At 36.2% G+C, this 27,311-nt stretch overlaps 1 protein-coding gene across 5 annotated transcripts in view; it reads right to left on the bottom strand.

The window, feature by feature from the left end:
* Positions 1-27,311, bottom strand: part of MLLT10 (MLLT10 histone lysine methyltransferase DOT1L cofactor) — a 227,670-nt gene that overhangs the window by 105,046 nt on the left and 95,313 nt on the right. For all 5 annotated transcript variants that reach the window (XM_036759451.1, XM_036759452.1, XM_036759454.1 and 2 more), the window contains one exon: positions 6,144-6,239. In XM_036759451.1, the coding sequence (XP_036615346.1) occupies positions 6,144-6,239 (96 nt within the window). The remainder of the gene's footprint in view (positions 1-6,143; positions 6,240-27,311) is intronic.

Here is a 27,311-nt window from a genome sequence, read left to right as displayed (position 1 = left end):
GACCACAAAGTATACAGAGTGAAGTATGAGGCTACAAAGGTAACTCAGGTCCAGGTTATCAAAACGCCAAACAGAGTAGATTATATTTGATTCTAGAGATGAAAGGTAAATAATTGGATTTTACTGAGTAGGGAAATAACATAACTAAACCTGAGTGTTATGAAGATCAGTTTGGCAACTGTGTGGAGGATGTCTGGAGGAAGACCAATTAGAAGGTTAATGCTCTAGTAAGTGGGAAGTGCTAAAGACTTGAACTAGGATGGTTGCTAGGTGGGTAGAGAGAAGGTAATGGATACAAGAGATGTTATCATGGTAGTTACTACAATATTTGGCAACTGACTAGATAAATGGAGTGAGAATAAGTCAAGGATGACAGTGAAATGGCAAGTCTAGATGACTGGGAAAATGGTACTGCCCTCGACAAATACAGGGAAAGGTAAGAGAGTAAGTATCTGTATAGCACCTGCTACATGCCAGGCATTATGCTAAGCACTAGATAAATATTATCTCATTTGAAATAGCTAAGTTCAGATGAGATAATAATCACATATAATGAGTCACTTTTTAGACAAAATGTTCAACTATAAAATAACAGTTTTTCCCAAGAACTCTCTCTCTTTTTTTAAATGAGGGGGGAAGAAGAGTCTAGAAGTGATGAACGGAGAGAGCAAACTCAAGAATATTATAAAGAAACTAAGAGAATAGAAAGTAAAGTCTATATACAAGAGTTATCCTTATACTAAAGGATTTAAAATATCAAGAGTTAAAGTTTCCTGGCAGGTAAGAGTCATATATTTATAACCTTAATATTTAACATGGAAAGATTGCTTAGACTGATCTTGGGTTACTAAAGTGATCTTTAGCATTTTTATTTAGTAAGATGGAACAAAGTATATTAAAACATTCCAATACAATAGAACAAACACCATTCTTAACATTCATAGTTAAGAACACAGAAAAATGTCTCCATCTCCTTCAACATCAATCTCCTCTGAGAAGTAACGAAGCAATCAACAGACTAGAACAAATGTTTCATTCCTTCACTCATTCATTCACTTGTTGGAATAGAAGTGAAATGTCTTCAAAATAGTGATTAAATCTTTGGATCCTAAAAGAATGGAATTTTTAAAAAAGCAATGAAATTTCATAAAAGTCTCAGAATTCAATCCAAATGTGTGTGGGGAAATAAGCAGACAAAGCTTAAAGTTAAGCACAATCTCATATTCACTGGATTAAAAAAACAACGCAACTTGATTGGCCACTTACACCAGAAGACTGGAAGAAAGGTGCAAATAATTCAAGCCACTTATTTTGAATTTCTAAAAGTGAAACATGCTTTTAATAAATGAGCATTCTCACTTACTTTTGCAAAAGAAAATAGGAAAAGAAAATAGAAAGAAAAATATATTATTAGAATTTTTTTTCTATTGCCAGAAGGGAAAAAGAGAAGAGCCAGTATCAAAAACGTCAAAGATTATTTTAAATTGATCATAACTTTAAAAAACATACTAAAGAAGCCTATTTTGTCAAATTTATGGGTTTTTTTAAATTTGGAAGTTAGAAGAGTGCAGAATATTTGGACTCTCCCCTAATGAAATCTTTCCCCAGAATTTTAACCTTGAAAAGGCTTTTTAAAATGTACTGAGAATATTAAATTCATTTCAGTAACAAAAGCACTGTAAAAGAGCCTTGTTTAGCCAAAGGGAAGAGATTGCCTATGGACAAGATGGTTCTCCAGATGCCGTTGTTTGGAGATGACACTATGACGAATGTACTGAGACCTCTACAATCACTCAAAAGAGGCAGACATAGCAATCCACACAGAAGAAATGAGGAACATATTTTGACCAAACAATGACACAGTTGGATAGAGTCCACTGAGTTAGTCTACCACTACACAACTTGGAGAGGAATTAAATTTGGATAGTGACCCAAGCCCAGAGCAAAAAGAGAGTAAGAGAACTGGATAGATTTAATTTCACTGATCCCCAATGGCTCAATTGTTCAATATAACAAAAGTCCTTTTTTTCAAGACCAACATTCCACTGGTGATTCTATATGACTATAATTTAGAGAAAACCATCATCTCAGAAAATTAAAAATGCAGGTGACACAGAAGAAAGATAATGGGGTGGTAAGCTATAGCACATTAGCAATAATAGCTTGTATACAAGAAACGGTTTAAAAACTATCATCCAGGAAATCAAGACCCAAAGATGTGGGCTAGTCATAAAGGAAAAGAATGAGGGATAACTGATTAGTGTTGCCCTGGTAGTCACAAAATATTACAAGAATGGCAGGAAGATCTACACAAATAGGGTAAATCATCTTTTGAGACTTTATGGAAAGATATGGACAATCATTACAGGCTGAGAAGCCATGAATGACTTTTCATATTCAAAGGATGAGAGAAGTGCCACATCACTAATAGTATCAAAACAGAAATATTTTCCTTCTTGAAGATATTTTAAAAATCACTCTACACAAATGTGTATTTATGTTTATTTATATACACACATATAAAATAAGATCCTTTTAATAAATAATGCTGCTTAACATTTCTTTATTTGAATAAAGGTATACAGGGTATTCTGATCAAATTTGCAGATAAAATAAAGCTTGACGGGACAGATAGCTAATGCACCATCAAGATCCCCCCAAAATTGGAAAGGTCACAGTGCTGGACCCAATCTAGTGAGACAAAATTTATGAGGGATTTTTAGAAGGTTTACCTTAGGTCCAAAAAATTAATTTCACAAGTACAGGATGGGAAGTAAAAAGTTAAACAACACATTTCCTGAATAAGACATAGGGATTTTGGTGGCTCTTTCAAAATCAACGAATCAGTGGTGTAATGTGGTAGCCAAAAAAGCTAGCATAATTTTGGCAATATTAAGAAGTTCACAGCTTCTAAGCAATAGGAGGTGAAAGGCCCTCACTGCTCCTCTCTGGTCAGACTACATCTGGGATGTTGTGCTGAGGTCTGGATAATGTCCACAAGACAGTAATCAGGATGATGAAGAGCCTTGAGTAAATGCCACATGAGGATAACTTAAAGAATACGAGGTCACTTATTCTGGCAAAAACTCACAAGTTTTTGAAGTATGTAAAGTTATCTTGGGAAGGAGAGGTCAGACTTGTTCCATTTGGCCAAAAAGGCAGAACTAGAAACAGTGAAGCTTCAGTGAGGTAGATTTAGGTTTGATGTAAGGAAGAATTTCCTAATAATTGAAATAATCCATAAATAGAATAACATGCTTCCAGACAAAGCTAGATGAAGCATTATCTCTTCTTAATCACTTTATACCCAAACTTGAACCTTATTCTTCCTTCTGACATCACAAAGAGTACTCACTCCAGTTTTCAAGCTGATTGTGCATGTGTGGGGACATTAAGAAAGGTTTGGTGCAAAGAATCTGAATTTGTCTATGTCCTGAACGTATAAAATCCATAATTAGAACGTTAGGATATGAAACACAACATGAACATCTATATATTTATCTGTTACTCTCTTCTCCTTATGAATGAATGGTACACTGGTGGAACAGTAATAGTGTGCTGGCCCTAGAATAAGGAAAATCTGAGTTCAAATCCAGCCTCAGATATCTACTAGCTATGGGAAAGTTATGAAAACTCTGTCAGCCTCAGCCTCTTCAATTATAAAATGGAGGTAACGATAGCATCTGCCTCCCAATGATGTTGTGAGGATCAAACGGAATAGTATTTGTAAAGTGCTTAGCACAGGACCTGGCACACAGAAGGCGCTATATTTAGCTATTGCTATTATTATTGTAGTTGTTATTACTATTATAACCGCAGCGTAATAGAATACAGCCATCCTGGATCAGGGCCCAGGAACGAGAGCATTATAAGTGACAGTATCTCACAGTTACTCCTATGGTCCTGAAGGGAGAAGTAGTCAGTCACTAAATAGGGACCGAACTTACTGGTCCAGTATGACTTGGAAATAGGCCCAGAAAGGGTGCTACACAATTTAATCATATATTTTGATTAAAAGTCAAAAGTATATCTCCATGAAGGAGGGGAAACAATCATTGAGTAAATGAAAACTATGACAAAATACTAAACAATCCATTCTTGGTTATTCAAATTAAAATTTTGTAATTACCTCCCTTAAGATGATCATTTCAGAATTTTTGGTCTTTCTGGTCTGAGGCAGTTAATGTTTCAGTGAATAGAGTTCTAGAGTAAGGAAGAAGAGAGTTCAAATCTGACCTCACAGACATTTAACTTTGGCTGCCTCAGTTTTCTCAGTGTAAAATGAAGATCATTATAGCACCTACCTCCCAGTGTTCTTGTGAGAATCAAATTGAGATAATATTTCTAAATGCTTATTCCCTTTCCTTCTCAATTCTGACTACAAAGCAGGCACTAATAGAAAGCTTAAACTTGTTAACAACAACAAACTTAAATTCAAGCAAAAAACTATGCAACTGAAATGGCCATTTGGTAAATGCAATATAGAGACAAAAACAAAACATGGTTTGAAGAAGGAAAGGTTATGGTTCAAAATATGTATTACTCTAAAAAGTTAAAATACTAAGAGTTCCAAATGACTGTGTTCATTTACACTCAAACACAACTAAGAAATAAAGAAAAATATTATTTTTTAACACCTACTACTACAAGACTATACCCTTTATGATTCTCATACCAGAAGGATACACCTCTCTAGAACAGAAGTCTTTTGCATAGGAGTTATTAGGTATCATTGTAGTATAATACGGTGACTGCTAATGATGGATGCTAACGAGTCTATCTCTGACCAAGAATGATGAGGGGTTGGTACTATGGGAACACAAAGTCTTCTAATTGGCCCAACTGCTAGAACTGAGGATGGGCAATCTCTCCTTCTCTTCCCAGGAGGCTCTAGAATAAGGAATGCTCTGAACTACAGAGTCAGGGAGGGAAAGTCTATCCTATCTCTCACACAATCTCTATGTGCACCTGATTTCAGAGCCAAATCTGTTTCTACTGTGTTTCTTTTATCCTGCTCTTCGGTGAATGAGTAACTGAAGATATGTTATAATCATGGACTTCAAAACATCAAGTTATCAGAGAAGTCCACTCAGCAACAGGATCAGGTAGAAGATATCCCTGGAGCCAGAAGCAACAGCTGCTAAGTTTGGTAAGAAGCCAATCCTGAGTATTCGGTCCAACTGTGGACTGATCCATCAGTCAAAACACCATGTCACCATGCAAGGAGCTAGTCCAGCTGAGCAAGGGAGCAACTGGTTCATTAGCAACATCACACCAGAAGCAAACTTGGTAGAGATGCTCCAAAGGGAGAAATGAACTTTTAGGACCAAGAATCAGCAGGTATATCTCAGCCTGACATGATCCCTGTTTGACTCACTGTCACAGTATTTTAAATTCATGCCTCCAGATGGACTCTGTGAGCAATTAGGGAAGAATGTGCACCTGCTGATCCTGGGAGAGATGTTTTGTAACTACTGCTCTTGCTATAATTCTTGAGTAAATACCCCTTTTAAAAGGCTAAACAATACAACTGGCTAATCAATAATGGAGAATGCCATATTGCATCAGGGCTCATGGGTAAGAATATTGTAAGTCATAGTGATTCCTAGAGCCCTGAAGGAAGAAGTAGATGGTCACTATCTCAGGATCCAACCTACATTATGAGTTGGAAGTGGACCCAGACAGGGTGCTACACAATTAAATCACATAGACTGCTGAAAAGTCAGAAGGCTATCTCCATGGGGGAAGGTGCCACAATCATCAAATGAACCAAGATTAATTATGAAAAGAAGATCAAACAATCCATTCTTGGTTTTGTAAAATTAAACTTCTATAATTACTACTCTTAAGATAATCATTTTGAAATTTTTAGCTCTTCTTATCTATATATTTTGAAGATCTAGAATCTCTAAATAAAGAATGAAGGAGAAATAAAGTAGTATGAAATGAAAGGATTAAGGTGGGGAAGAGGGCAAGTGTTCCAAGGTATCAAGAAGTAGGCAGAAAAAAAAAAACCCAGTCCTCTAAGCGCAACATTCCATCAGTAAAGTTAAAATTTGGGTTTTTTGGCTGTAATTTTTATATCTTATGCTATATAAATTTTAAAATCTATAAAATAACAAAATTACAATTATTTAACTTACTTTCTCAGTAGTAACCGTCAAAGAAGGAACCAAGGCTGGTGACGGTTCTGGTTGCTTCTTATGTTTTTGTTTGTGTTTGTCTTTTTCTTTATATTTCTATAAATTAAGAAACGTAAAATACAGGTTTAGGTTCATATGATCCATACTTATTTTAGCACAACAAAAGGGGTAACGGTTTTTTTTCTTTGTTTTGTTGGTGGCAGCTGCAAGTGCTGGGGGGCGGGGGGGGGGGGGACGGGGACGACATGATTGGCAGAGAGTATTTAATCATTCAAAATATCTGACTGCAAAAAATAAACTCAGATAAATCAATTGCTTCTATCAGCATGGTCATAGGGTTATTCATATCAGCAGTTTTCCATACATTAAAAATAATATAAAATAAGCACTTTAGCCTCTAGCCTCAACTACTTAGACCCCAAATGCAAAACAATCCAACCAATATTAATGGATCCCAGGCTCTGCTCAAGGTGTTATGCTACAGATAGATGATGACACCTAAATTAGTAAGAACACCTGAATCTCCTGTCTTTTATAAGCATCAAGTGAAACGGAGGAGAGGATCAGAAAAGAATACAAATAACTGGCTCAAACAATGCAGAGAGGTCCACAGGATACACAAAGTGCTATGAGGACCCAAAGCAAGATACAGCATATCTGGTTAAAAAGAAAATCAGGGAGTAACTTCAGACAAAGCATTTACATTAGGACTTTAAAGGTGAGAACATTTTCAAAATAGAAAAGTGAGAGACGGGCATATCAGGCAAGAAAACTGCACAAAGGAAGAAGATGAGACTAGGAAATACAATGTGTCCACGGAACAATTATGTAGCCTAGGTTGGCTACAGCATAGAGTGAGTAGTCAGTCAATCAAAAACCATTTAATAAACATCTGCTGTGTGCCAGGTACTATGCTAAGTGCTGGGGAGATAAATACTAGTTTAAAAAAAAAAAAAAGGCAGTCCTCACCCTCAATGACCATAATAAGTCTAAGGAGGCAGAAACAACAGACAAAAGGAAGTTGAAAGGCTGGGGGTGGGGAGAGTACCTAGCAAGAGGGCATGATGGAGAAGCCAAAAAGCAATGCAGCCGGTGGGAAATGGAAGAATACTGTGCTCACTTCTTTTTAAACAGCCTTGGAGTTCATGGCTCTGCCCTCAGGCCAAAAAGTCCAATCAGAAGGGCACAGGGGACTAATGAGATGTGTATACCACGCATATTCAAACGCGTAGAATAATGAGATTTCCCAATGATGACATTCTTAGAGAAGGAGGGCATGACGGGGAAGTCAAGAAACAAGAGACCAATATATACATAGACTAAACACTGAAATGCTTGTTATCCGTGGGTGGTGGTTAAAGTTCATAATAAAAAAAAAATTAACTCCTCCCTCCCAAAAAATTCAGGAGCCATTGAACATATAAACATACCATTACAAAAATTAAATTTATTCTAAGAGATAAGAAATGGTTACTGATAGGGGAGTCATCTCTGAATCAGCTGTATGAAGTAAAACTATCAATTTGTTACAGCAGCGATCAAAATGACTACCAAATTAGAAGATTAAAAATCATGTCATGTAAAACAACTTCAAAACACTTAAGAATAAGTGTGATAGCCAACCATAATTCCAGAAGACTAATGAGAAAACATGCTACACACCTCCTGGCAAAGAAGTGATGGACCCAGGATAGAGAATGAGAATACATTTTGGAGATGGCTCAGTGTAAGAATGTATTTTTGTTGACTATGCACATTTGCTATAAGAGCTTTATTTTTATTTTTCTCCCACAATGCCACTGTCTTAGCTAGCAACTATTCTTAAGTGCTAATTCAGTGAGTGGAGCAAAAGTGTGATAGTAAAGGGCAACACAAATTTAGAATATAAACTTATATGAAAATTAATTTTTTCCTTTTAATATTTTTATCTTTTATTTTTACATTGCCTTCATTTCCAAAGATTAAAATAAGAAGGGAAAAAAGAAGTTCAGCGAAACCACACAACAAGGGGGTACATTTTCTCAATTCTTCTCAACAGGCAAGATTGGTTGTTATTAATTACACAATGATCTGGGTAATTTTGGGGAATATTTTTCCCTATTTTAGTTAATGAAACTTGTGGAACTGGCAGTGGTTTAGGACCTGAGAACGTGGCCCCTAGAAAGGTAGGATGAAGCCTGGATAAGTCAAAGTCATCAGGATCTCTCTTTTCCAGATGCCAGGATGCTGGTATAAGATTATCAACGATATTATCAATTCAAACACTAAGGAACACTAAAGGGGAAAAACAAGTCCACAGACTTCGCAACAGATCCCAATGAATCCAAGTCTTTCCAAGAAAACAGACAAAAAAGAACAGTATCTCTTGAGTTTTCTACAGGTTCTTTTCTCTACAATGATAATGGAATAATTTGGACGGACTCTAATATGATAGTTCCCAATGTGCTGCAAAAAGAAATAAAAAGTCTGCTAGAGATGACAAATTTGATGTTGTTGAGGGAGTGATTCTCAAATGTGAAAGGGAAATACCAAGCACTTATGAAATGTCACAGACATTACTGCTCCAAAAAGTAATTGAGAGAAGTATCAGTAATAGGCATCACATGCTTAACTTCCATGTCTATAAAATCTGTGAAAATAAGCTACAGTCATATTGAAGTCATCCTTGATTAAAATATGGACAAGAGAGGCAACTAGGTGGCACAGTGAGTAGAGCACCGGCCCTGGAGTCAGGAGGACCTGAGTTCAAATCCAGCCTCAGACACTTGACACACGTACTAGCTGTGTGACCTTGGGCACGTCACTTAACCCCAACTGCCCTGCCAAAAAGCAAAAAATAAATAAATAAAATAAAAAAAATATGGACATGAAACAGACAGGATTTAATCAACATTCTACAGAAGAGCACACCCCTTCAGTTAAACAAGTGTAGGGAATAAAAAAAAAATCTTACTGTGCTTATGGTTTGTTAGCTTAAAAAGCACTTGATTTGGTATAGCAAAATACTACATTAAAGATTCTTTTCCAAAAAAACTTCTCTCTCTCAAGCAAAAGTTAAAATCATTCAAGGTTCCCTCAAAGTTCTAACAGAGCTCTCTGTCCAATGACCCTCGAATGTGCAGTTCTTTTAATGATCCCAATCTCTCACCTAAAACAAAGGCCCACCTTTTTACCCTCAATATTCTTATGGCTAAAAGTCATAGAAACTTCAGAAAATTTTAATCTAAAGATCACCCAAAGGCAAAGAAGAGAAATATGTGAAAAGTACAACTATAGTGTGACATATGAATAAAGAATTGTGCACCAAAAGCAGTGTAACAGATATAATCAGAGTGATATATACCTGGAAAAGGTGGTGGGATAGTCATATAGCTTGAGCCAAGGTTAAATAAGGAACAGTCTGCATACTCCACCACTAGTCACACAGTGGCAATCAATCAACAAACATTTATTAAACCCTTACTTTGCGCTAAGCACTGCGTTAACCACCTAGGATACAAAGAAAAGGCAAAAACAGTCTCTGACCTAAAGGAGCTTACATTCCAACGTTCAAAAGTGGTAAATGAAAGCCAATAAACAGCCTATTGTGTGGAACTACCTCAGTCCCCCCCATAAGGGAGAATGAATACACAGAATGGAGGTAAGGGAAGGGCTGTCATCTGTTCAGCTTAGATTAGAGATCCATCATCATTATTATCTTCATCAAGATGTATATAGCCTCTTTATAAATTACAAAGTGTTTTACATACATAATCCTCACTTAGCCTGGCTATTATCATTCCTTTTTTACAGATAAAGAAACTGAGTCTCAAGGAGGTTAACCCTAGGATCACATACATGTTTACTAAGTGTCTGAGGTGGGATTCAATATAGTTTCTCTTGATTCCATGTCTCATACTCTATCCACTCTGCTAAATTGCCCTTCTTAAAGTATCCATGAAAGTGTATTTCTTCAATTCACCAAGGTAAGGATATATACAAGGAGAATGGTAAAGTTTGGGAGGGAAAGGTCATCATTATGATGGATATTTCACTGGAGATTTGAGCCTGGAGCTTGGGAGAGATGGTATGGGAATAATACAAACCTACCACAGCAGGCAACAGGAAGACATAGGATTGTAAGCTCTCTGCGTGATGGTGGTAGCTGAAGCCATGGAAGAACATGTGGAGAGAAAGAGGGTTACAAAGTGAACCCTTGAAGAATAAATCAGCATAAGTGATCAAGAGGACTAGAAACCAGTAAATCAGACAGAAAAAAAGAGTAGCTAGGCAATAAAGGAGAAAAACCAACAGCTTGTGATACATCACTGAAAAAAAATTAAGAATCTTTCTTATAAAGGTGTGAATCTCTGGGGAAAGAGAAAAAGGAGGACATAGGAAGAAACCTAGGCAATTTAAAAAACAAAAGACATGAGTAAAAATATTTAGATGACAAAACTTTCCAAGCTCTCTTCCTCAGTGTTATAACTAGGTCAGTAAAAACAAGAAATCTTGAAAACAAGAAGCCACAATGAGAATAAGGAATTTCAAAGTCTTTCTAAAACTATGCACGTCCAGAAAAAAAATTATGGAGTCTGAATGCAAATTGAAGCCAACTTTTCGCTATCTTTTTCTTTTCCTTCTTTTTTGGTTTTGTTACTACTTTCTTATGATTCATTCCATTGGTTATAATTCTTCCTTACAACTGGATTATTATGTAAATAAGTTCAGTGTGAAGGTATATATAGAACCTACATTTGATTATGTGCGGGGGGGGGGGGGGGGGGGAAGAGAAAATTTGGAACCTCAAAACTTGTGGAACTGAGTGTTATAAACTAAAAATGGAAAACAAATTTATTATTTTAAAAAACTGTTTCTAAGTGCCCAAGCACATGCTCAATTATCTAATTCAACGTTTATTAAGCACCACAAATACAATAAGCATACAAAAATAGATAGACGGATGGACAGATAAAAACAGATTCTGCTCCTTAGAAGCTTACAATCTAATTTTCACTATAGCCTATGCAAACAAGTATATCATGTGGACCTTCTGAGGTATATGATAAATCAGGATGTGTCTACCAGGAAAAACCTGTAGAACCATTAGTAACAAAGGACATACATTAAATTTATTGGTGCCACCTTATAGGAAAGAACAGTAAGAAAGAAAAATGCCCGTGATGGTCTAGAAAGAAAGGTATCATGATTGAAACACGATGAACTGAAATGAGGAAAATATGAAGTAATTTGCTTGAAGATTTCTACAAAATATAAGACAAGAGAAAAACTATCAGAATTCAAGATGGAAATATTGAAAAATGAGGCATCTATGTCATTCAGGAAGATAATAGCTATGGGGAAAAGCAGTTGCCCTTGAGGTTCTTTGGAGAACAGGCACTTCTGATATGTCACACACCACTCAACTTCTCTAACATATTGGGTTCTTTTCTTGTAGGGGAGGGAGGAGATTCTGATTCCACTGGTTTAAAAAAACTCCCTCTGCCAATAAAGATTAGTGACTGGGGGGGGGGGGGGAAGAGGAGCAGGCAAGGAAGAGAATTGCCTAGGGCGCTGAATCAATTAGTTAGCATTTACTGAGTACCTACTATGTGCTTACCATCTCAGGGAGGGGGGGGAGGAAGGGATAGAATTTGAAGCTCAAAACTTTTTTTAAAATGATAAAAATTGTTTTGACATGTAATTGGAGGAAAAATAAAATGTTAAAAAATTTAAAAATTATGCATAGGTACAAATCCATTCAAGCAAAGTGCAAGATGGATCAATGAATTTTAATGTAACAGAATACAGAAAGGACAATGATAAGGTTTCAGATTCCTCACTACAACTAAGAAAATACTGCTTTTCAAGTTTTGGTGTACCATCAGACGATGTCAACAATTATTTGAAAAGGCTGTTAAAATACTACCTCCCCCCCCCAACTACATATATGTGGATGGGAGGTTTTCTTTATATATGTTAATCAAAACATACTGCAACAGGCTGAATACAGAAGCAGATTCAACTGTCTCTATCAAGCTCAGACACACGAGATTTGCAAAACTATGTGAAACAATGTCACTCCTCTAAAATTCTTTTGTTTCTGAATATATACTTTTTAAATTAAAAAGTATTACATTAATATGTAATAGGTTTATTATTAGTTTGAAATGAGTTAATAAAGATTTTAAAATAATCCATGTTAAATATTGATATATAAAACCCAAATAAACAAAAAAAAAAGCTCTTTAGGGTCCTCAATAATTTTTAAGAGTACAAAGGGGTTCTGAGACCAAAAAGTTTCAGAAAAATTTGCCTATAACAATGAAATCACAGGTCTAGTCCCGAACCCTAAACATATGTGTATGGCTTGTATACAACTGTTTTAGAAGGAAAAAATTTAAGATATAGTTTGAAAAATAGGTTAGATATTATGAATAGCTAAACCAGTATTTCCTTTGGCTGCCATCACTTGCTCCTTGGCAAGGGTAAACTCATATTTGATGGCTAAAACAATTTCTGGGCTCTTTTGGCAGGTCACTATGGTGACTGCTTTATATCCTGTTAAATTTTTTATAGGAAATGATGATAAAGACCTTTGTCTTTTTCCACTTCCTATTTTTCTGCATTAACAGCCCATTTGATTAGGTCATACTGAAGGTACTCCAATTGTTCAGTGTCTTCTCATCTTTAGCCTTTCTTCTAACTTAATGTTGATTTTGACCTTTTCCCCAAGCAGTCCATGATCTGACTACACACAGACAGCTGACTGTGAAATGATTTCCACATAAGTAACCAGTTATTTCCTGTCTTTTCAGAGAGTCAATTTCTTTTTTGTGTGTGACATTCAGTACTTGTTATATCCACTGCCTTCTGGGATGAAGAAATCAGAGGCATGAGATCTCTGTATAGTCTACAAGACTCTGACCTCTTTAATTTCTCAATGCTGAGATGTTTTCCAACCTAATTATTTTAACCATTATCCCTTTTTTCATGGTTTCATTCAGGTAACCAAATATGAAAATACATGTTGACTTAGTTTGGCCAAGTTCTTCATAGAATTTCTCTATTAATCTTCTGTCACAGGTGCTAGCAGAAAGTAATGCAAAACAAAATAAGCTACTGTCCCATGGAAATGATAGCTTTTATAGTCATTGAGTATATGATGAAACAAACTCTGGCAACTCTTGTTTGCTCTGCCTCCCCAAAGAGGGCAGGAGCATCAGCCTTTCATTTAGCTGCAATTTTCTTTTTATTACTGCAATTGTTCATCATGAGAATATAAATATTAATGTGATTCAACGACAGTATACTAACTGAACGATTACTGGAAAAAACAACCCCAAAGAATACAAACTCACTGGTCAAAACACTTAGAACAAGAAATAACAATATAAAATAGCAAAAAGTAGTAGACTCGAAAACAAATCTATAGAAAGTGTGATGCAAAAATCACTAAAGCATATCCTTCCAAGATCATTCACAGTTAAAACTGCCAAAAGGACAACAGACAGAAAATCAAACATGTTTGTCTCATTCCTCAACAATTAGTATTCTCCTACACCATTTTACTCTCCCTATTCCTGTGATGCTGAATGTCTAGTTATCAAAGAACAAATCCCTCTCGCCAGCTATCTGCTTCCTTATTCCCATCCATTTCATGCCAACTCTAAATCTTCCTGCATGTTTCCCCAAGTGCTCCCTGGAATTTCTGTTCCAAACCTAGCTTCTTTCTATCTTAATCCTTTTCCTTTATCGGTTCTTCCATATTCTACTGCTCACTGAAACCTGGCTCCTTACTAATAACAGTGTTTTTCCCTGGCCACCCTTTCTAGCTCTGGCTACACTTTCTCATGCCCTGATGAACTGGATGATCAGGCCAGGGAGTCAAAAGATTCCTTGTTCACCACTGACCACCCCACCCCACCACACCCCCCACCTTCTACCTCTAACACCATTAACCACAAATTTATCCTTTAAGGTCAATGCTATCCAAATTTATCTCCAGGTCCAGATCCAGGTGACCATTATCTATCAACCCGCAGGTTATTCATTTTCTCTCCTTCTCAGTCTCTCTCTTTCTCATTTAAATACTCTTAACTTCAAAGTCCCTTAATCTACTCAACTACTTTGACCTACTCCTTCAATTTATCTCAGCTACACAAAGAGATGGTTATCTCTAAATACCTCTTGATTATCTTGTTAATCTCTTAAGAGATTATCCTTGATTTTTTGATAACCACAAATGTTCTGTTCCCAGATTCATGAACTCCAAGACTCCTTTATCTGATCATAAACTATCATTCTATCATTCCATCTTTCCCTATGCCTTTCAATCCCTAACTATATTTTTAATACTAAGACCACAAATGCTTTTAACTCCTTTAATACTTTACTCTTGCACTATCTACACTCTCCCAACTTCTCAATCTTTACCTTTGGGAAACCAACTATCTCAACTCTACGCTACCCTTAACTCTCTAGACCTTGTCCCCTTGTGCAAACACCAATAACACTCATGCAAACACTGTACCTAAATAATTCCCCTCAACTATTTTTTTTTAACTTCCATAGGCTGCTAAGTAGTTCTGGAAGAAGTCACAAAACCACTACAAATTTATACAGTATGATCCCAACTGTATCCTCATAAGAGGAAGGAAGGAAATTACTCCACTGCTCTTGATCCTCTATTTCAGCTATTCTAAACCTTATCTTTCCTCAAGCCTTTGAAGGCACCACCTCCCTCACATCTCATGGCTGAGAACTTCAACTTAGATTTCAACAACCAAAATAATAGTCCATTAATATCATCACTCTTATACTATTATCTCCTCCTTCACTCCAATAATCTGATGAAGAGGGAGTGCTTCTGCTGGTCAAGGCCAAACCCTTTCTATTCCTTGATGTCATTTTTTACCTTTTCCTCCAGAAGACTGCCCTTTCAATCACTTTCTTTTGCACATCTTCCATCACTATATACTGGCCCCTTTGTTACCTACAGAAATGCTTAAACCCCTGCCATTACCAAAATTAAAAAAAAAAAAAACTCACCATCCCCAATACCTATCTTTCTTTATCTCAACTTCCCTTCTCTGATAAATTCTTCTAAAAAGCGATCTATGCTCAGTACCTCCAGATCTTAAAATCCCACTAAATCCTGACTTCTGACCTCATCATTTAACTGAAATTGCCTTCTACAAATTTATCAGTTATGACTAAATTAACAAACATAATGGCTGTTTCTCAATCTTCACTTTTTTTAGTCCTTCTTTAACATTCGAAAATGCTATTCATTTTCTCCTCTTGGATACTCTCTCCTTTCTCTGAATTTTCAAGACACTGCAGTCTGCTGATTCTCTTCCTACCTGTCTTACTCCTTTTCTTCATTCGACATTCCTGAATGTTCACTTTTATCATGCTCGCTAAACTCTAGGTATCTACCAAGCCTTTGTTCTGTGCCCTTTTCTCTCCATACTGCCTCTCCTTAATTATCACATCAGTTCCCATGGATTTAGTTATTCATCTCTATACAGAGGAATCCAAGATCTGTATCAAGCCTTAGTCTCTCTTCGAAGCTTCGGTCCCATACCTGCAACTGCCTATTGGACAAGCTGAACTAAATATTCCAAAGACATCTTATATTCAACATGTCCAAAACAAAACTCACCTTTTTTTTTTTCATCCGAAACAACCCTTCTTTTGAATTTCCTGCTGAGGGTATCACTACTCTCCCAGTTATCTAAGTTAAAATCTTTTCAAGTGTTCATTCACACAGCATGCCCAATCATTGGCCAAAACTTTTCAATTTTACCCTCACAAACTCTCTAGTATACCTTCCTTTCTCACCAATCATTGAACCACCATCCTAGTTCACCTTTCACCTATTGGCATATCATTGCCTCAAGTCTCTCTCTACTACAATCTATCTTCCACACGGCTGTGTTGGTAACCAAAAATGCGCTCCTTAGCGCTTAGTTAAACAAGTGCCCTTGAATAGTTTGGCTTTCCTTCCCTTTGAGTAACTCATTGAGCCTTACTAGGTGCTAAGCCCCAGGCCCAAAACCCTATTTGGTGTAAAACCTTAGTGGGTGTGGACGGGCAACTAAGGTGGGGCCCAAGGTGGGGCTAACTCCAGGGAGGGCCTAGTTTACATGTCTGGGAGAGCAGAGGCTTTTAGACCATGTGGGTTTAAGTCCACCTCTTTGTGACAATTCTAGGTCACGTGGGTGAGTCGCATGTGTGACTCACCCCTGACACTGAAAAAGCTATAAAAACCAGAGGGTGATTGTCTGTTCTTTGGAGCTCTTCGCCGCAGCAATGGTGGCGTGTGACTCTGGGCCAGCCCTTGTTCTGAGCTCCCAGGCTGAACCTAGATGAATTGTATTGGGTCTGTCTGTTGATATTTGTAATTTGTTTGTATTTTGTTCTGAAGTTCAGGGTGCTGGCTTTTTCCCCTGAACTAAGTGAATGCTGGAAGTAAATGTATGCTGGATTAAAGTAAACTTGTCAACCCCTTCACCTTGCTTTCCTTAGTTAAGCAGATCAAAAGAACCTGTGCTGTTGGCAGCTTTCTGGGTGCTGGCTGCGGGTGGATCTTACACCCCCACAGAAGCTGCTAGCCGGATTGTTGAAACACTAACAAAATTATTTTTCTAATGCATAAGTTCAATTACATTCAAATAAACTCTAGTGACAAGATTATTACCTACAGGTAAATAGGTGGAATGATGGGTAAGCAATGACCAATGTCTGAGCAATCACCTCAGCAACCAACTCAAAATTTCCTTTTATGGGCACCTAGATATTGTGGTAGATTTAACACAAGGATTTAACATATGGAAGACCTGAGTTCAAATACAGTTTCAGACACTTTCTAGATGTAACCTTGGGCAATTCATTTAATCTTTGTGTCAGTTTCTTCATATGTAAAATGAAGATAACAGCATCTACCTCTCAGGGTTACTGCAAATGTCAAATGAGATATTTGTAAAGTGCTCTGCAAGCTTTAAAGGGCTACATAAATGCTAGTTCCTATCATTAATATTTAGAATAAAGAATGCTTTGTGGCACGTAAGATTCTTCCCAAATTGAACTATTCCTACCTTTCAAATCTTCTCACTTTACTCTCCCTCCCATTATACTCAAAAGTCCAGTGATGTAGATCAATTTCTAATTCTTCGCACACAATGTAAATATTTGTAATTTAAGGTAACATTAAAACAATATGCCAATAAAAATTATTTTTTTAAGTGAGAAGGGAGCATACAGTTTTCATAAACAAAATGCTCTATCAGCCTCCCTTTTTACAATCAGATACAGTTTTCATAAACAAAATGCTCTATCAGCCTCCCTTTTTACAATCAGATACAGTTTTCATAAACAAAATGCTCTATCAGCCTCCCTTTTTACAATCAGATACCAAGGTTGTGTTACTAATTGTTGATTATCAAAAAACAAAAAAACACTTAACTATAACAAAAAGACACCTAGAGGTTCTCCAGCAAAAAGGAGTCTGTCATGGAAGTGTTAGAATTATAGATAATTCTGGGTTAAAAAAAAGAAAACCAAATACCTTATTACTAGTATCAAGATGAGGCATAAAATAAGGCAATGTAAATTTACCCTCAAGTGAGACATGAAATAGGGCAACACGTACTTACCATTAACTATTTACCTGCAAGGTCATGTGATTATTAGATCTTAATACAAAAGACCTAAACAGAAGATCTAAATCAAAAAGGCAATTTCCTCCAGTTCCTTCTTTGTGTAACTACCAGATTATACAATTATCATAAGACTTCCTTAGTACAAAGCACGATAACCCAAAAGATGACAACACAACAATCTATAAAGTCAGTAAACAAGCATTAAGTACTTATTATGTGCCAGGTAAGATACTAAGTGCTAGGGAAACAAAGAAATGTCCAAATAAATGGAACAAAGAAGTCTACTGTCAAGTTGGATAACTAGTACATTGAAATAATATCTAGGTATATAAAACAGGAAAACAATGGAGGGGGACAATAAGTTGAATACAGAATGAAGAGACAAGTGAATGAATGGCATGTGAGAAATTACATAAGGCTTTTAAAGATACTGTAATATTCCTTGTTAGGCTTCAAAAAACTGCCAGTTATTTCCAATAATGATCTATGTTCAAGAAATAGTACATGGGTGATCACCAAGGAAATGTATCATTTTTTTTAAAAATACATTTATTTTTTATTTTTAGTTTACAACACTCAATTCCACAAGTTTTGGGGTTCCAAATTTTCTCTCTCCCCCTCTCCTCCCCCCCAAGATGGCATGTAATCCAATGTAGATGCTTCATATACCTTAACTTTTAACTTATTTAAATAACAGTCCAGTTGTAAATAAGAAGTATAACCAATGGAATGAACCATAAAAAAGAAGAAATGAAGTCAAAAGAGCAGGAAAAAAAAAAGAGGGCAAATAGTTTGCCTCGATCTGCATTCAGATTCCATAATTCTTTCTCTGGATGTGAATAGCTTTTTCCATCATCAGTCTTTTGGAGCTGTCTTTAAACCTTGCATTGATGAGAGGAGCCAAGTCTATCAAAATTAATCCTTACAGATACCATGTGTATGTAATCATGTATAATGATCTCCTGGTTCTGCTCCCCTCTCTCAGTATCAGTTCATATAAGTCTTTTCAGGTTGTAATGAAATCAGTCTGCCCCTCATTTCTTATATATAGCACAATAGTATTTCATTACATTCATATACCACAATTTGTTTAGCCAGTCCCTAATTCATGGGCATCCCCTTGATTTCCAATTCTTTGCCACCACAAAAAGAGCTGCTATAAATATTTTTGTACATGCTGGTCCATAAGGAAATGTACAGTTGGGGGAAAAAAGTAGTAGCCTAGTCATACAACAGAAAGGAAAGAATGACGGGAGGACAACCTTACAGGTACACTGGTTCCCACTAAAAGTTAAACAATCTAAAGGAAGGCCTTTAAAATATTGGGTCAATCCTCTTTGCAATCTGCCTTCTAATCCCATCACTTAAATGTAATTACTCTCTCCAAAGCTAATGACCATGTCTTAATTGTCAAACCTGACAGTGTCCCCCCACTCCTGCCTCAGTCCTCATCCTTCCTGAACTATCCTGCTACATTTGATACTGTTGACCACGCCCTCCCTCTTGAAATGTTCTCCTCTTTTCACTTCTGATTATTGTCCTACCTGTCTGACCGCTCCTCAGTCCCCTTTGCTAGCTCATCATCCATATCATACCCACTAACTGTAGGTATTGCCCGAGGATCTATCCTGTGCTCTCTCCCTAACTTCAACAACTTTCAGCATTTTAGGTATATATGTAGTGTGCGTACATATGCATGTATGTATATACTTAGGTACGTGTGTGTGTGAATGCTTTCCACAAAATTTTAGTCAAGCATCACAGATTGCCTATTTGGACACTTAAAATTTAATGTCCTGAAGACATCCAAAACTCATTATTTATTTTGAAAAGTGAACTCCCTGTCCTCCCCAAATTCTTCCCTCTTCCTAATTTCCCTATTTCTGCTGAAAGAACCACCATCCTTTCAGTCGCCCAGGTTGGTAATCTTAGCATTATCCTTGACTCCTTATTCACTAATTCTCATGCCACATATTTGTTCTGTTTCCAAATCTTATTATTTTGACCTCTACCTCACTCTCACACTCTCTGTCTCCCTCCCTCTCTCCCACCTCCCCTCCCCCCACACCATTCTATTTCCTACCTCCATGCCTTTGCATTGGTGGTCCCTCATACCTGGTACTTCTTTCCTCCTTCTCTCTCCCTCAAGGAATCCTTCTCTTCCAGATAGTTCAAGTGCTACCTTCCACTTCAACCCTTTCTTGGCATTCCCTCTTCCCCAACTACTAGTACCTCCCTCCCAAAGTATGTTGTATTTTACTACTTCTATTTATTTATGTTGATTCTCTATATTTATTCTGTATAAGTTTTGTCATCTTCATCCAGAGTATATATTCCTTGAGTAGGAATTATTTAGGCAATTAGTTTATAAGGTGGATAGAGCTCTAGATTGGGAATCCTGAAGACTTGAGTTAAAATCCTGCTTATCACTTACTAGCTGAGTGATCCTGGGTACCAAAAAAAAAATCTGTCTGACTCAATTTCCTCATCTGTGAAATGGAGATAACAGCATCCATTTCCCAGGATTGTTGTAAGGAGAAAATGAGATTATATTTGTAAAGTGCTTTGAAAGTAGTAAAGCACCCCATAAATTTTACTATATAAATGTAAGCTATTATTTCTCATGCATGCCAAGATATTAAGGGAACTGGGAAAGAGTGAGTTAAACTACACTCCCAGAACACAGAAACTATTATAAGGAAAGGAAGCTATAGTGCAGAGCCGAGGCTATAAATGTCTAGCACACCTCTTAATCTCTGAGAGATTCACTGAACCAGATACAGAACTATGAGCTGAACTATGACTTAGTCCTTCTGTTTATATCAACAGAAGCTAGCACAAAGCCTCTAGGCATAATGTACACATATAGAAAAGGCTGCCTGATGGAGTAATTGATTGAAAATGGATAGGAAAACATGAACAAGAATCATAGAGGATGAAAAGACACGGATGAGTTTTAAGGTGCACCAAACGGAGGGAATAGTCATGTAAATGGGATTACAGAATGATTCAAGCACTAATGTATCAGAAAGAATGTTCTTGATTTACAAAAATTGTGAGGTGACCACATGGGAAAAAAACATAGCATGGATTATCACAATATGTCTTATGAATAGGCAGCAGGCATGGAAACGAGGGTCAGTTCTTCCTGAAACAGAAGGCTGATCTCAAAAATGTTTGCTGGGAAATCTTTTCAATCCCTATTTAACGATAATCAAAATCTGGCATGTGGGTACAAGACACATGCTTTCCATGGTCAAATATAATAAAGAAACTTCATGATGGTACAAGAGTGATGACCATTAATGCATACAAACACATGTGCAAGCACACACACATGCATGCATACACACACACACACACTCACTCTCTCTCTCTCTCTCTCTCTCTCTCTCTCTCTCTCTCTCTCTCTCCCTCCCTCCCTCTCTCTCTCTCTCAAAATTGGACCATTTATTATTCGCCAGGGAATTCTAAGGATATAAGTTTTCTGAAGGTGGGAAGAATAGCACAAAATACAGAAATTATCTCAGCATCTTTCTAAAATAATGAAAAGGGAATTCATCTCAAGAACAAATACAGCTGCCAAGTCAAGTAAGTCAAAATGCTAATAACTCAGAAAAAGACAAGAGAAAGGAGTACCTCTTCAGATACTACTGAGAGTAAAGGTAAAAACATTCAAGATTATATGAAAATCATGTATGTACATAAAATCACTTTCTAAAATATTATCATGTCCCGTTATTTTATTTTCACATTTAAAAATTAATGCTAAACAACATCAGGAACATCGTAAACAATTTGTATGAAGAAAATATAAGTATAACACAGATAACTCAAAATTTAAGTCTAGTTCAATTTCACTTACACTTAACTGCTCTTAAGGAGAATATAATAGTAGATATTGGATAGTGATACTCATTTTGGGCTTAAAAGAGACAAGATTATTGATTTAATCCTCAATCACATTAGTTGCAATTTATCAGGTAGGAGAATAGCATGATATAATCTCTAACGATTTTCATCTATTCAGTAACATACCATTCTTTACCAAGTGGAACCCTACCATGTAGCAGTAGCTGGTATTTATATAGTATTTTAAGGCTGAGATTTTTAAACTGTAGTGAACAACCCCTACAAGGCAGAAAATAAGACCCTCTAGGCACAGCAGGATCATCAATGGTCAAAATTACTGAATATTGAGTATAAATCATGCCTCAAAAAATCCATTTTTCCTATGAATAAAAAATTCAAATCTAACTGAACAAAATTGAGACTAATGCAAAAAATTCACTCCAACTGACAGTAAATTGACCACACTGCCAAATCTGAATGGAGGCACAATCTACCAAAACAGTCTTGTCACAAATATGAGCTATGTAATTATGTTGCCTGATGCCCTCAAATGTAAAGTATCTAAACAAAGGTTGATGATCTTTAGGGAGAGGACAAAAGTAACTTAATATCTGTTATTTCTCAATGCCATTCATTTTTATAAGTATACTTTTAATAAGTAGGTTTCTCTATCAAAAAACAATTTTCAAATATTGTAATAAATCAAGAACGATTTCATTTGAAATGCTGAAGAAATGATTTCAAATTTGTCTAAAATTATTAATTGCAAATACTTTTTGAATAAGCAATGGTACTTCACTATTGCATTGCATAGTTAAATTTATCAAACTAAAAGTTCTAGAATTTATTTTATTTTTTCCAACTACATGTAAAGAGTTTAACATCTATTTTTTATAAGATTTTGAGTTTCAAATTTTTCACCCTCCCTCTCTCCCCACCCCAAGATGTTAAGCACTCTGATACATGCACAATCATATTAAATAAATTTCCACATTAGTCATATTGTGAAAGAAGAATCAGAACAAAATGGAAAAACCATGAAAACAAAAAAAAAGCGAAAATATATGCTTTGATCTGCATTCACATTCCACAGTTCTTTCTCTGGATGTGGGTAGCATTTTCCATCATAAGTCTTTTGGAATTGTCTTGAATCGCTGTATTGCTGAGAAGAGGGAAATCTTATCACAGCTGATCACTGACCAATGTTTATGTTACTGTATATAATGTCTCCTGGTTCTCACTCAGCATCAACTCAAGTTTTTCTGAAATCTGCCAGCTCATCATTTCTTATAGCATCATAGTATTCCATGACATTCATATACCACATTTTGTTCAGCCATTTCCCCACTGATGGGCATTGCCTCAATTTCCAATTCTTTCCCACCACAAAAAGAACTGCTATAAACATCTTTGTACATGTAAGTCCTTTACCCTTTTTTATGATCTCTTTGGGATACAGACCTAGTAATGGTATTGCTGGATCAAAGGGTATGCATAGTTTGCCCATTGGGCAACTAGTTCCAAATTGCTCTCTGGAAGGGCTGGATCAGTTCACAACTCCACCAACAATGCATTAGTGTCCCAATTTCCCACATCGTCTCCAGCATTTGTAATTCCCTTTTCTGTCATATTAGCGAATCAGATAGGTGTAAGGTGGTACCACACAGATGTTTTAATGTATACTTCAAAATAGAGGACTTTCAAACATTCCTGATAAAAAGACCAGGGCTGAATAGAATATCAACTAAAATATTAGTTGAAATAATTAACAATCAACTAAAAAACTAGTTGAAATAATTAACAACTTTAGCAAAGCTGTAGGATACAAAACAAACCCACATAAATCATCAGCATTTCTATATTACACTGACAAAGCCCAGTAAGAAAAGATAGAAAGAAATTCCATTTAAAACAATTGCAGACAATACCAAATACTTGGGAGTCTACTTGAACACAATTACAAAATACTTTTGAAAGAAACAAACACAGATCTAAAGAACTTGAGAAATATTCATTGCTCATGGAGAGGATAGGCCAATATAATTAAAATGGCAATTCTACCTAAATTCATTTACTTATTCAGGGCTATACCAATCAAAATACCATTTTACAGAGCTAAAAAAGAGAAATTAAAAATTCATCCGGAAGAACAAACGTTCAAGAATATTAAAAAAAAAAAAGTGAAGATGGCCTAACAGTACCAGATTTCAAACTACATTACAAAGCAGTAATCATCAAAACAATCTGGTGCTAAGAAATAGAGTGACAGAGCAGTAGAATAGATTAGGTACATAATATACAATAGCAAATTATCATCGTAATCTAGTATTAGACAAAGTCAGAGATCAAAGATTTCTGGGCAAGAAGTAACTGTATGGCAAAAACTGCTGGGAAAACTGGAAAACAGTATAGCAAAAGCTAGATATAGACCAACACCAAACATTATCTACCAAGTTAAGGTCCAAATGGGTACATGATTTAGACATAAAGGGTAATAATATAAGTAAATTTAGGGAAGCATGGAAAAAAACATGACAGATTTTTGGCTAAGGAAGGTATACAACCAAACGAGATAGCAAGGATCACAGGAAGTAAAATGGTTAATTTTGATTATATGAAACTAAAAAGGCCTTCCATTAATAAAATTAATGCAGTCAAAATTCTAAAGCAGGAAATGGCGGGGGAGGGGGGTGGGGGGGGGGTGTTTACAACAGATTTCTTTGATGAAGACCTCATTTTTCAAATATATAGGGAACTGAATCAAGTGTATAGAAATAAAAGTCATTCCCTAATCGATAGACAGTCCAAGGATATGAATAGGCAGTTTTCAGAGGAAGAAATCAAAGCAATCTATACTCATATAAAGAAATGCTCTAAATCACTAATAATTGGAGAAGTGTGAATTAAAATAACTTTGAAGTACCACCTGACACCTATCAGCTTGGCTAACAGGACAGAAAAGGAAAAGGACAACTCCTCAAGTGGATATAGAAAAATCAGTACACCAACACATTTCTGGTGGAGTTGAGAACTGCTGTGACTGGAAAAGAACTTGGAACTACATCCAAAGAACCATAAAACCGTGCATACCCTTGGACCGAGCAGTACCACTACTAGGTCTGTATTATAAACAAAAAGGGAAAGAATTTACATGTACAAATATATTTATAGCAGCTCTTTTTGCAGTGGCAAAGAATGAGAAATTCTTTAAAGATGCTCATCAGTGGGGAACTGGCTGAACAAGCAGTGGTTTATGATGGGGATGGAATGAGATCATGCTATAAGAAATGGGGAGCAAGAAACACCTGGGAAGATGCACATGGCCTGAGATGTCCATCATTTTACACCAGTCAAACATCAGAGGGCATGCCTGGAGCTCCTAGTCAGGCAACAAGGAAGTGATATCAACACTATATGCCTTTAGTCCCCCAAGTCAATCAAATCTCAAGGATGGTTTCAATACCTTGTGTTTTTCCAAATATATTTTTATTTATTCTGTTAAATTTTTCCAGTTACATGTAAAAAAATTTTTTAACATTCATTTTACTTAATTTTGAGTTCCAAATTCCCTCCTTCACACCCCTCCCTCCTCCCTGAGAAGGCAAGCAATTTAATATCAATTATAAGTGTGAAATCATGTAAAATACATTTCCATATTAGCCCTACACAAAATAGAACATTTAAAAAGTATGCTTTGATCTGCATTTAGGGTTCATCAATTCTCTTTCTCAAAGTAGACTGTGGTTTCAATACATTTTAAGGAAAAATTAGCCAAAATTGGATGTGGGGAGGAATTAGAATAGTACTCTCACCACAAACCTTTCAAAAATTTCTGATAAAAAAGACCAGAGCAGAATAGGAATGCTGATAATATAAATACATGAGTTAAAAACAAAAAAAACCAGAAAAGATAAATATATTTGAACAATAGGTAAAGGGCTATATAATGATGTAATGCTAGAATTCTAATGGAAGAGAAGAAATAAGTAGATTCTTCAGAACCCTGCTGTCTTCAAAGGATACACAAAGTATTCAATAAGAAAAACATAGAACATGGTTATGGATTGTTTGTGTTCTGAGAGTTTGAATAGAAGAAAGAGAAGGTATAAAGGGAAAATGTACTGGCATAAAGAGAAAGAAGAGAAAATTTACTACTTCTCACAGCTGGGGTGTATATGTGAAAACAAGAGTATATAAATATGGTGGAAGGGACAGAGGCAATAGCCACCATACGAACCTTGCTTTCATTTGGGAAAAAAACAAAACCAAGGGTTGAACACTCATAAATAGTTTGGTGGAGAAATATATCAAATTGAAAAACAAGAGGAGATAGGGCAGGATTAAGAGGGAGGATGATACCAGGGATACACCAGATAATATCAGTGTCATAAGCAAAACAAACTTCTTAATCCCAAAGGAGAGCATAAAAGACAAAGGGAAAAAAAAAGAAAAAAGAACTTGAATCTAAGAAAATCCCTATCAATTTGAGAATAGACAAAAAAATTGTGGCTCATTAACAGAAGGGAATATTATTTTGCTAAAAGGGATAATTTCAAAGAATCCTGAATGATATGAAATGATGCAGAGTCAAGTACGTAAAGACAGAAGTGTAAAAGGATAACATTTTAAAGAAAAAAATTTTTGAAAGACTTAAGGACTCTGATCAAATCAATGTTTAACCATGGGTCCAGAAAGAAACATAGTTTACACATTATCTAACAGAGAGGTGATGAACATAAGTTTCTTAAACAGATATATTTTTGACAATACCCACTATGGATTCATTCTCCTGGACTATGCTTATAGGTTAACAAGATGTTTTTTTTCCCTCTTTCATTTTAAAATGAGGAAGTAGAATGGTATTGAGGGGTGAGTGGGGAAGCAATGTTGATGTAAAATAAGGCAGAGGTCATTGAAACATTTTTTTTGTGTGTTTGTCCTTCATTCTTTTTTTTTTCATTTAGAGATTTTTTATTTTTTAGTTTACAACACTCAGTTCTACATACTTTTGAGTTCCAGATTTTCTCCCCCATCCCCAACACCCCCACAAAGGGGGCATGTAATCCAATATATCTTCTACATATAACTTCACATTGAACTTATTTACATACTGGTCAAGTTGTGAAGAATTATGACCAATGGAATGAATCATGAGAAAGAAGAAAAAGAACCAAAAAAACCCCCAAAAACAAAAGAGAGAAAAAAAGGGGAAAAAAAAAGGTGAGAATAAAGTGTTGTGTTGGTCAACAAAATGGGCTCTTAGCGCTCGCGGTTCAAGGAAGTGCCCTTGAAGAGTTGGGCCTTTGTTTCCTTGATTAGATTTGGGAGTCCTTGGTGATCTCCTTGCCTCAGGGGAGGGCCTAGTTTACACATGAGTTTGAGTGACATGTTTGGGACATCAGAGGCTTTTAGACCACATGGGTTTAAGTCACCTCTTTGTGCCGATTATAGGTCACGTGGGTGAGTCGCATGTGTGACTCACCCTTGACCCTGAAAAAGATATAAAACCAGGGATTGGCTTTCTCTTTTTCGGAGCTCTTGCGCACAGCTGTGGTGGCGTACGTGACTCTGAGCCAGCCCTTGTTATGAGCTCCCAACCTGAACCTAGATGTTGATAACTATGAATTGTATTTGGTCTGTCGATGTTTGTAATTTATTTGTATTTGCTCTG

Source organism: Trichosurus vulpecula, chromosome 5, assembly GCF_011100635.1.
Source record: "Trichosurus vulpecula isolate mTriVul1 chromosome 5, mTriVul1.pri, whole genome shotgun sequence".
Classification (NCBI taxonomy): domain Eukaryota; kingdom Metazoa; phylum Chordata; class Mammalia; order Diprotodontia; family Phalangeridae; genus Trichosurus; species Trichosurus vulpecula.
Note: the sequence above shows the minus strand (reverse complement) of the source record. Positions and strands in the feature narration are given on the sequence as shown.